Source organism: Ctenocephalides felis, unplaced genomic scaffold (assembly GCF_003426905.1).
Source record: "Ctenocephalides felis isolate EL2017-DRISC unplaced genomic scaffold, ASM342690v1 CF-g0.4_SCAFFOLD_02291, whole genome shotgun sequence".
Lineage (NCBI taxonomy): Eukaryota > Metazoa > Arthropoda > Insecta > Siphonaptera > Pulicidae > Ctenocephalides > Ctenocephalides felis.
Window position 1 is genome coordinate 13441 of NW_020538445.1, and position 12671 is coordinate 26111.

At 30.3% G+C, this 12671-nt stretch overlaps 1 protein-coding gene across 1 annotated transcript; it reads right to left on the reverse strand.

The window, feature by feature from the left end:
• Positions 1–9304: 9304 nt before the first annotated feature.
• LOC113380653 (histone-lysine N-methyltransferase SETMAR-like) lies at positions 9305–9748 on the reverse strand. Its single transcript, XM_026619814.1, has one exon. The coding sequence runs from the start codon at positions 9746–9748 to the stop codon at positions 9371–9373; it is 378 nt and encodes a 125-aa protein (XP_026475599.1). The 3' UTR covers positions 9305–9370.
• Positions 9749–12671: the final 2923 nt, after the last annotated feature.

A 12671-nucleotide genomic window follows, 5' to 3' on the forward strand; every position in this document is an offset into this window, starting at 1 on the left:
GAATAACTGAATGAATGAGATTTTTTGGGTAACCATTTTCAATTAGAGTTATTTTTACTAGGGATAAATTTTGTGGATGGAAAGTTTGGTGAGACAACAAAATGGCATGGTCTGTAAGGGAAATAATAGTGTTTATCTTATAGTTTCTGGGACAGTATGAGGAATAGTGTAAGTATCTACCCGACCATGTAGTTTTTCTATACCAATTTGTTCGAATAAAGTTATTAGTGTTGTAAACGGATACATCCAAGAAATTAAGTCTGTTGTTATTTTGTAGTTCATGTGTGAAAATTATATTATTGTTAAAATTATTGAAGAGTTCTAGTACTGTGTTTATATGATTTTTGTTAATGATAAAAAAAGTGTCATCTACATATCTAATATAAAAGTTAATTTGAAATTTTAAAGTTGAGAAAACGGAAATTTCTAGTGTTTGTAAAACTAAGTCGATGATTCCGGGAGATAAGGGACATCCCATAGCTGCGCCTTTAATTTGAGAATAAAAGTTGTCTTGGCAATGGAAATAGGAGTAATTTAAAATAGTGTTGATAATATGAGTGAAGACTGTTTTCGGAAAGTCAGTAAAGTTACAAATTGTGTGCCAACGTTTATCGATTGAGTTTAGGATTAATTCATGTGGGACACATGTAAAAAGGTTGACCACATCTAAGCTTAGAAATAAGTGATTTTCAGGGATGTTGCGGTTATTAATTAAATTCACAAATTGGTACGAATTCTTAACATAATAGGGAGAATTGATTGTAACATTTTTTAGGACATCAGAAATGAGTTTCGAAATATTGTAAAAAGGAGAGCCAATGTAGAGACAATCGGTCTGAAAGAGCATTCAGGTTTGTGTATTTTTGGAAGACAGTACATCTTAGGGGAGATAGGGTGTTGTATTTTTAGGTTAAAAGCAAAATTCTCAGAAATTAGTTTTTTGTTTTTCAGATCATTGATTAATTTAAAAGCTATTCTAGAAAAACGTTGTGTGGGATCTTCTGTTAAAATATTATATGTTGTATCATCTTTAAGTAGGTTAAGGACGGAATTGTTGTAAAATTCTTTGTCAAGAATGACTGTGATATTACCCTTATCGGCTGGGCAAACTATAATATTATTAGATTTAATGAAAGCTTTAGTTTCTAAAATGTCTTTGTGGAGTTTCTTTAAATGAAAGTTTTGAAATTTATTATTTACTTTCTTTATATGTTTTACCAGTCTGTCACATAGTTTTGATCTAATGTTATTCTGTTTGTTTGTTTCAATGTTTCTAATGTTGTATTCAATATTACTTAGAATTTTTATGAAATCTGTTTTACTGTATTTCTGAGGAGAGTATGCAAATTTTGGACCTAATGCTAGAATATATTTAACATTTTCTGGAATGTAAATATCAGTTTTATTAACTAACCACTTATCTGTACAAGATTTAGAGATTTTGAAGGGATAGTTGTCATCTCTTTTTTGAATTAAAGTTTTAGTTTTTTTAATATGTTTTTCTTTAGTAGTATTAAAATGTTTGTTAAATTTATAGTTTTCAAAAGCTAAAAATTGATTTAAGAGGTCTTTGTTCAAAGTATTGGAAAGTGTATTGATTATGTTATCCAGTTGTGATTTCAAGTAATTTATGTAGATAAAAGTATTTTTTATTTCTAGATTCAAAACAGACATTTTCAGGTAATTAATTTGTCGTTCAATTTTATAGATGTTGAAAGTGTTGTATAAGAATTGTTTGTTTATAATATTAGAAATAAAATTCGGTATAATCCATTCATTTTTACATCGAATTAGAAATATTTTTTTGTTAATAACATTAGCATATTTAGAGTTAAGTTTTGAATATTTTTTCATTAAACATATTTGTTTGTAATCTACAGTTCTTGATAAGTTTTGAAAGAAATTTCGTTCCATAATGTTCTTGGAATATATTGAATGGTAGAGTCTTGGATTTATGTATATTTTGTAGAGTTTCGAACAAGAATCCAAAAATAATACAAAATAAAAAACAAGAAAAGTTTTTTAAAAAAACAATTTCTTTATTTAATTATTTGTTTATTGTCGACGTTTCGGAACTAGGTACGTTGAAGATTTATATTATTATTTTGCCAAAATTTTGTTAGAAGAAAACATTTTAGTATCAGGCTCATCCTTACAATCCTTCAACCAATTCTTTACGAACATTAAATCCCCCACCCCATCCAATCTCAATACTAATGTAGTATATTCTGTTTCTTGTAATGACTGTGCTTTTCAATATATTGGACAAACCTCCCAATATGTACACAAGAGAATGAGACAACATGAACTAAGTGTGGTCCACCATAAACAAAAAAATTTCAAAAGTACCCTAGTACAACACTCTATAGAAAACGCCCATTCATTTAATTTCACTCCAAAGATTTTATATCACGAAAGTTGCATCTTTAGAAGGTTATTCGCGGAGAGTTGTCTCATTCTCATAAATGTTTCTAACAGTGTCAACATTAGATCAGATCACAACCTATTACATGATTCATATTTAAATTTTTTACACTTTTTGACAAACAATTAATATCGACTTCCTTTTAAGATCAACAATTTAAGTATTCACACCCTGACATATAAAAACACACACATACAATCTCACATCTCTCGTTCAAGTGTTTACACGTGTTACAAAGGGCACACCAGTTTCATTTAGTTAATTTTCGAAAGCCAATCGAACAACATCCAGAGAACAATATTATTTGTGTTTTCAAATAATAATTTTAAAAAAGACAAATTTTTTAGTAATTTTGATTTACAAAATCTAATTACTCGGCGGAAAATTAACTCACAAAATCATTTTTGTTAAAAAAGCTTGTTTAGAGAAAAAGTGCTAACAAATATTCAAACATACAGGTAATTAATTCAACTTTGTCATTAACCTTTTCTTAAAAAATTTCCATAACTTTCAAAAAAATTTTCTATTATGTTTAATATCCTGTTCTGATAATCCACTCATTTATTTTTATCATTTTTATTTTGAACATATTATCATATTTCTGTACATTATTATATTTTTTACAATTTAATTCATTATTTAAGAAAAATCTATTTTCTTTTCCTAAACATATTGTTTGCTAAAATCTCATCAAGATCATGTCTCTTGACAGATGTCCTGAAGATGGAACGTACCTAGTTCCGAAACGTCGACAATAAACAAATAATTAAATAAAGAAATTGTTTTTTTAAAAAACTTTTCTTGTTTTTTATTTTGTATTATTTTTGGATTCTTGTTCGAAACTCTACAAAATATACACAAATCCAAGACTCTACCATTCAATATATATATATATATATATATATATATATATATATATATATATATATATATATATATATAGTTTCGACAAACATATTGAAATATTACAGACCTACAAAAAGATAATTATAAAAACTTTTTAAAGTTTTTATTAACAGGCCGATTCAAAATTTTTAACGTCTCAATTTGCTAAATCTAATTTCCGTTTTATCAAGGGGTACTTGGGATTTTTGAAAAATCGATTTTTATTTTTTTGCATTTTCATTAAGGGTAACATCTTGAAAATTTCAAGTTGATCCGATGATTAATTTTTGAGTTATTGGACTCTTACCAGCGCGTTGACGCAAGTGGAGAGCTCGATACTTATACTCAAGATTATTTCCCTCACATCCTGATGTTTTAAACGCTTTCAAACCGATTTACGACGATCTCAGCAATGATAATTTACTTTCAAGATGTGTAGTTCAAGATTAAATCCATAATCAGAAAAAATTAAAAGCTTCAACCAACTAGTGTAAAAAATATACCTAGAAACCGAGAATACTAGTTTTACTATCGTACAAATTGCTGAATGCATATACATAATTATTATTATTGATTATGGATACCCTAGAACCTAATTGTGGGTATAATTCCCATTGGTATGCTGAAAAATTGGATGACACACGTGTGAAAGTGGCAGATCAGCGCGCCAACGAGAGCATTCGGGAGACCAGAATGCTTTGTAGGCAACAGCAAATGAAAATTTGGAAAATTGCACAATGAGTGATAAACTATTATATGGCCCAGATATAGATGACTCGGTTTAAGTAATTCAATAATTCAAATTTCTGTACGTAAATCCGATGTGAAACTTTAAACGCGTTTTTCTCAAAACTATGTTTTTTGAAACGGTGACCACTGTAACTCGAAAGCCACTTAGTAAATTTTAATGAAACTCATACAGCTTTTAGAATACATAATAAACTCGTGCCTGATCGAAGGATTTTTATTTTTTCAAAAATTTGAATTTTTTAAGACCAATTAACTGTTGATTTTTTACCCAAAAATCTAGATTTTTTCTTTCTGATGCTGCCATTTTGTTAATTTTTGCAAAAAAAGAAAACCTTCGATCCGGCCCATGATTAACTATTCATACAACTATTTTTTTAATTTGATTGATTTTAGATGAATCTCTAAGGAGTTATGATAGTCACCGCCAGGACCGTTTTTCGAAACAGGGTCAACAAAAACGGCTATAACTTTGGGAATATTGATTTTTTTTTCCTGAAATTTTTGTTACATCAAGTCAAAACATTGTATAATAATGCTGTATTAATATTTTTGTAGAAAAACATCGTTTAATAACAAAAAAAAATACTGAAAACACTCATTTTTTCGTGCCTGCAAGTACCCCTAACCCCTTAAGCCGATTATTCACATATATTGGAATTTTTTGCAATTGCCTTGAAGCAATACGCCACTTACACCTAGCTTATTTCGATTTCTGTTCAAAAAAGAAAAAAGGGTTGTATGCCCTCCGACCTAATTACCTAATGCGAAACAGGCATATTGAGTTATGATCCGCGAGATGGCATAACATCGGGGACCCAACGTCTGGCGCGCTGTTCAAATTTAATGATCAATTGTGAGGTCCTTGCGAGGCCTCCCGAAGCGAGAGGAATCCATATTTATTACCAATTAATTATTTTAATTTGGACAAGTTTATTGCCCAAGTATATTTTATTTAGAATTTGGATTAAACCTGTTTCTTCATTCTGATATTGGATTTTCAACTCCGATTTACTGATGAAATTATATTTTGAAATGCATTCATATTTGTAAAGAACGGGTACTATCAGGTTCCTTGGACATGACTTTGGTAAATTTGAAAGCAATACTAATCTGGAATTACTTGTTGGATTTAACTCTTTATTACAAAACTTACAACTTGTATTTGCCATCGTTTTCTGTTGTTAGACTTATATTGACAGTTTAAACACTAAAAATAATGCTACGCCCTCAGCGGTGCAAAAAACATGCACACCATGTAAATAATTACACAGAATCGAAATGTTTCTATTTGGAGTTATTTTTAATTCTATTTAAGGCATGTATTATCATTATTTTATTTATTTATAAACTCATTTATTTCTCAGAATTGCATTTCTGAGAAATAAAGATTTAAGTCTTTTTAAGATACAAAATTATTTCAGTGCATGAAATTATGAAAACAAAGTATGCATGTGACCTCATGATGGATGGACGGCGTAGATATTACACTACATGGACTGCTAGTCCTCATATGTTTTCCGTTGTAAAAAGTGCTCAAACATAGACGCGTATGTGACGTCACATGTCTGAGCGATCATTACCGAACAAAATTATCAGCCATCACAATTGCCATTATATTATTAAAATACAATATATGACATATGACATTTAATCAATCGGGAGAGTCCGCGATTGTCGTAGCCAATGATCGCGGAAGACCAAGAAATTCTAATTATGAAACAATTCTACGTGTGGTGCAAATATATAAACAATATTTATTTTTCAATAAAATTATATCCAAAAATGATAAACTGCGGGATAAAATAGCAAACGAAGTTAATGTAAATAAAAACACAACTCATTCATATATAAAAATAATAAGAATTTATTTCGGGAAATGTATCCAAGGCATAATACACTTAAAATTAAAACGCAATTTGCAAGAGATTCTGATAGCGAAGACTCGAATTTGAGTGAAGTGTCGACTGATAGTGGATATGATAGTAAAACTATACAAATAAAAATTAGTGCAAATGATTTAGTTTGATTTATTAGTAATAAGAAAAGAATCAAAACTTTCTTTAACTAGTGATATGAAAATATTAGTCGTTCTTTTAATTTCGAAAACATAGAATCAATACTTTTGTAGAAAACATTGTATTTGAAGGTTTTTGTAAATGTGGATCGATAATTAAGGGAGAGCTCGTAGATATCAGAAAATTTGGAATCAAAATGTTTTGTAATCTAGCATTTGGTGATAAAATTCATTGTGGTACTCGACAATTAAAAGGTTCTGAACGTGAACAAATAGGAAACGAACTTTGTATTAACAATAAAAGCTCCAGAATCCTTGAAATTGAGAAGCCTAATAAGATAATACAAAATGATGGTATGAAATTTCCAAACTTGTATTCAAGTCATGTAATGAAACAAGCGAAATACAAGTCCAAAAGGAAATTGCATGCATTCAAAGATCCCATTAGATCCCTAGAATATATGCAACTTAGCAAATATAAAAACTCAATACTCAATATTGGATTAAATCAATTTTTTTGTTCATGGCTTTACGAATTTCCATAAACAATTACATAAAAATTATAACAAAAAAACAACCTTTGTTTAATAATCGATGCAACCGGGGGAGTTGTAGAGAAAATAAACAGTTTCGATGGACAACTGACTAAAAATATTTTTTTTTATATCAATGTGTAGTTATCACCGATAGTGGAACATTTCCAGTGGCTCAAATGTTATCAGAAGCGCATCATATGGTAGCCATACCGACACGCCTAAAGGAATTTGTGTGATCTGGAGTTTTTATTTCGAAGGAAATTGTCTGTGATCAGTTGCAAGCACTTTCGGCAACTTGCGTGAGGGTATTCACCAATTACAATACATTTGTAGAATATGCCGACACATGTCGATTTGCTACAAATTTACGATTCTTTCAATTATATTGATTACATGCAGAAGCGAAATTGAAGGCTTTAATAAAAATGGTTCCAAAACACATTGTGAAATGAAAAAAAAAAGTTATTCAAACTGTGCCGCAGGAAAAAATTGAATTACATAATTATACAATGATTTCAATACAAAGGGAAGATATGATTGATGAAGGTACTCATTTTTAAAATAACTTATTATGTATATATGTATATATATATATAATACAATTACAATAATTATTTATACATTTTAATTTAGATTTCGAAGAAACTGGCAGTGGGTACTGGAAAGCATGGGGTCAGAATATTTCTTCCATTGTAAATAGTAAAATTAAAAATGTCTTTGGCCTTGGCGTAAATGCACATTATTATCCTCAACTAGGCGACTATTAAAACATGTTAATATATTGCCACTATGGTCAGGTGTATCAAGAACAAAATTTGGATATAGCAGTATACCATCGCCCAGTGCAGGGGTGGAAGCTGTATTTAATGTATCAAAAAATTATGTTTTTTCTAAATTGCTAGTAAGGGCAGATATTTTTGGGCAAACGCATTTTAATTATATTAATGGCAAAATTAAACTGAATCATATTAATAAACCTACAATAATATCCGAATGTTCTAATGTAGAATGTCTACCTTGAACTCACAAACAATCAAATATATAATGATAATGCAATTACAACGCTATTATAAAAGATAAAAAAAAAAAAAATTGAATAAATTTTATATTTATTGCAGCTGTTTTATTTAGAGTCACCGGAAGTTATATTTTATTATATTTGAAATTTATTTCGATTTAAGCATGCCGGTATTGCCAAAAGCATAGTTAAATAAATATTAAGAGTATTGCTAGAAGTGTGTTTATGCATTGCGTAGAAAAGAATACATAAAAACTATATATCCCTTCACTAAATATGATATTAAAATTATTAATAATAATTTTGATTTTATATTCTCTATTCCATTATATCTCTAATTATATTTGTAAAATTGTAATAAATATCATGTTATTAAAATGAAAATACATATTGACTGTAAAAGGTTGAAAGAAAGTGAAGATTTGTGTTCGGAATATGTAAGTTTAACTGCAAATATATTCTGATAATACACACACACACATTATATATATATATATATATATATATATATATATATATATATATATATATATATATATATATATGGCAGTTTTATTGAAGGAAAATAATATGGCAGTTTTATTGAAGGAAATAGAAACTAGCAATAATGTATATTGATTTATTAGAGAAAAAAATGTAATTTAGATATTAAAATTACTAAAAGCCAGTTAAAATATGGTACGAAATCATAAAAATTATAGGCAACATTATTGAAGCAATTATTTTGGATAGAAAAATAAAAGGTGATATTGCACCTTCGCCGCGAATGCTATATATTAATTCTTTCTGAATTTGTTGTACTTTTTAAAAGATTTCAAATTTCAACACGAGTATCTTATGCTATGACCATAAATCAAAAAGGAAGACGATCACTTTAAGTTTGATAAATTTGGAAAATCAATGTTTTAGTCGCGAATAAAAAAAAATCATTCATTTATCCATCCACATCTACAGGTATGACTAAAAAAACTATATAACCCTTAAATTCAATAAAATAAATTGAGCTATTGGAAATAAATTTGTTCTATAAATCGCAGTGTATAATTTTTAATATACAATTTTATTGAACATTTTTTGTTAAATGAATAATTAAAGTATTAACAGTGGGAATTGAGAACAATAATTTTATTTGAAACAGTTCTACATTCAACGTCACTCACATATTGGTGTAAATAGTAATTCAAAAAACAGTAATTATTATTTTTAACTAAGCAGTAAATATTAGTATAAAATATTGAAAAACTGTAGACGTGGGTACAGTACAACGTCTGTCGGGTCAGCTAGTGTATATATATATATACAGTACAGGCCAAAAGTTTCTTGAAAAAAATCTCATTTTCTTAGTTTTTAGCTATATTTTTCATATAAAAATAATTTTATTAAAGTTGGTTTTGTACATTCTACGTAGTATTAATATTAGGGGGACCGGAAAGTAATGTCGTTTTCTTACGCTAAACTACAAACACATACATTTTTAACGAGTCTTTATTTTTAATCAATGATGTATTCCCCATCATTGTCAATAACCTTTTGCCATCCAGTGAGTAAATTTTCAATCCCTGATCGATAAAAATTCATTGGTTTTTTCGGCAAAATATCTAGAGATGGCATTTTGGATATCATCCAAATTTGCAAATGTTTTGCCACTTAAAAAGTGTTGCAGCCCTCGGAATAAGTGGAAATCCGATGGTGCAACATCGGGCGAATATGGTGGATGAGGCAGCACCTCCCACCCCAATTCATTAATTTTTTCTGTTGCATGTGATTGATCGGTTAGCCTTATTCTGTTCGGACAGATTATGCGGGACCCAAACACCTGCTCTGCTTACTTTCCCAATCTGCTTCAAATGTTCTTGGATGGTCGACCAAGGTTGGTTGAGACTGTTTGACAATTCCTCGATCGTCTGACACGGATTTGCTTCCACTTCCGCCCTTAACACGTCGTTGTCTAACGCTGATGGTCTTCCTGATCGATACGAGTCGGAAAGATCAAAATTACCCGATTTGAACTTGGAAAACCACCTTTGGCATTTACAAATGTCCAGTGCATTTGGATAAACATCGCAAATGTTTTTGGTAGCAACTGTTGCGTTATTTCCCTTGCGAAACTCAAAGAGCATGCAATGCCGGATGTGTACCTCTTCTGGTATTTGGCTGCCATTTTACCCAAAATTACAAAAAAAAAAATTGTAATTCAAAAAGAAATCACTATGTTTCACAATGTCTTTGGTACGCCTCTGAACCAAACAATGAGCTGACAAATGACAATCAAGTATTGGCATGCGCAGAAACGACATTACTTTCCGGTCCCCCTAATATTTAGTGACTGATTTGTAACCAATTAGTGAGAAATAGTAGACTAATTAGTAATGAAAATGTTAAAATGTCACTGCAGTCGATTTTCCTGAATATGACCACCCTTTGTTTTGATCACTGCAGCGCATATTTTTGGTAATCTTTCGACGAGTTTTTGCAATGTTTGCGCAGGTATGTTCTTCCAGGACTCGTTAAGGCAATTCCACAGGGCAGGGATGCTGCTTGGAAGCAAATCAGTCAGACAAATGCACTACAGTTCTATTGGATTAAGATCCATTATTTGAACTATTTTTTCATCTTGTTTTCGCTTCAAATAATTGGCACAGAGTCGGGAAGTGTGTTTAGGGTCATTATCTTGTTGAAAAATAAATTTTGGACCAATTAAATTGTAACCAGATGGAATGGCGTGGCGCTCAAGTATGCTATGATACTGTTCTTTCTTTAAAGTTCCATGTATTTTGACAAGCGATCCGACTTCATTGAATCCAAAACAACCCCAAGCCATCACTGAACCACCACCGTGCTTTACCTTTGTCGAAATACACTTAGAATTGAGTCTTTCATTACCCTTCCTACGTCGATGACTTCCGAAAAGTTCGAATTTTGACTCATCCGTCCATAAAACTGATTTCCATTGATTGATGGTCCAATTTAAGTGGGTTTTGGCAAATTGCAATCTCTTTTGTTTATTTACTGCTCGCAGAAGTGGTTTTTTGAGTGGCCTGCACAATCGCCGGATCTTAATCCAATAGAGCTGTTGTGGGACGAGCTTAAATGCCGCGTGAAGGATTTGCATCCAATCAGCCTTGCTGCCCTGTGGAATTGCCTTAACGAGTCCTGGAAGAACATACCTGCGCAAACATTGCAAAAACTTGTCAAAAGATTACCAAAAATATGCGCTGCAGCGATCAAAGCAAAGGGTGGTCATATTCAGGAAAATCGACTGTGACATTTTAACATTTTCATTGCTAATTAGTCCGTCATTTCTCACAAATTGGTTACAAATCAGTCACTAAATATTAATACTACGTAGAATATACAAAACTAACTTGAATAAAATTATTTTTATACGAAAAATATAGCTAAAAACTCAGAAAATGAGATTTTTCATGTGTCCGGAAACTTTTGGCCTGTACTGTATATATATATATATATATATATATATATATATATATATATATCAGAATTGCATTTCTGAGAAATAAAGATTCAAGTCTTTTTAAGATACAAAATTATTTCAGTGCATGAAATTATGAAAACAAAGTATGTATGTGACCTCATGATGGATGGACGGCGTAGACATTACACTACATGGACTGCTAGTCCTCATATGTTTTCCGTTGCAAAAAGTGCTCAAACATAGACGGGTATGTGACGTCACATGTCTGAGCGATCATTACCGAACAAAATTATCAGCCATCACAATTGCCATTATATTATTAAAATAAAATATATGACATATGACATTTAATCAATCGGGAGAGTCCGCGATTGTCGTAGCCAATGATCGCGGAAGGCCAAGAAATTCTAATTATGAAACAATTCTACGTGAGGTGCAAAAATATAAACAATATTTATTTTTCGATAAAATTATATCCGAAAATGATAAACTGCGGGATAAAATAGCAAACGAAGTTAATGTAAATAAAAACACAATTCATTCATATATAAAAAATAATAAGGATTTATTTCGGGAAATGTATCCAGGGCATAATACACTTAAAATTAAATCGCAATTTGCAAGAGATTCTGATAGCGAAGAATCGAATTTGAGTGAAGTGTCGAATGATAGTGGATCTGATAGTAAAACTATACAAATAAAAATTAGTGCAAATGATTTAGTTTGATTTATTAGTAATAAGAAAAGAATCAAAACTTCTTTAACTAGTGTTATGAAAATATTAGTCGTTCTTAATTTCGAAAACATAGCGTCAATACTTTTATAGAAAACATTGTATTTCAAGGTTTTTGTAAATGTGGATCGAGAATTAAGGGAGAGCTGTAGATATCAAAAAAATTGGAATCAAAATGTTTTGTAACTTAGCATTTGGTGATAAAATTCATTGTGGTACTCGACCATTAAAAGGTTCTGAACGTGAACAAATAGGAAACGAACTTTGTATTAACAATAAAAGCTCCAGAATCCTTGAAATTGAGAAGCCTAATAAAATAATACAAAATGATGGTATGAAATTTCCAAACTTGTATTCAAGACAAGTAATGAAACAAGCGAAATACAAGTCCAAAAGGAAATTGCATGCATTCAAAGATCCCATTAGATCCCTAAAATATATGCAACTTAGCAAATATAAAAACTCAATACTTAACATTGGATTAAATCAATTTTTTTGTTCATGGCTTTACGAATTTATATAAAAATTATAACAAAAAAACAACCTTTGTTTAATAATCGATGCAACCGGGGGAGTTGTAGAGAAAATAAACAGTTTCGATGGACAACTGACTAAAAATATTTTTTTTATATCAATATGTAGTTATCACCGATAGTGGAACATTTCCAGTGGCTCAAATGTTATCAGAAGCGCATCATATGGTAGCCATACCGACACGCCTAAAGGAATTTGTGTGATCTGGATTTTCTATTCCGAAGGAAATTGTCTGTGATCAGTCGCTAGCACTTTTGGCAACTTGCGTGAGGGTATTCACCAATTACAATACATTTGTAGAATATGCCGACATATATATATATATATATATATATATATA

Bases quoted from the DNA above. Each gene is read 5' to 3' on its own strand.
- LOC113380653 (XM_026619814.1), bottom strand. From the start codon at position 9,748: ATGCTCTTTGAGTTTCGCAAGGGAAATAACGCAACAGTTGCTACCAAA.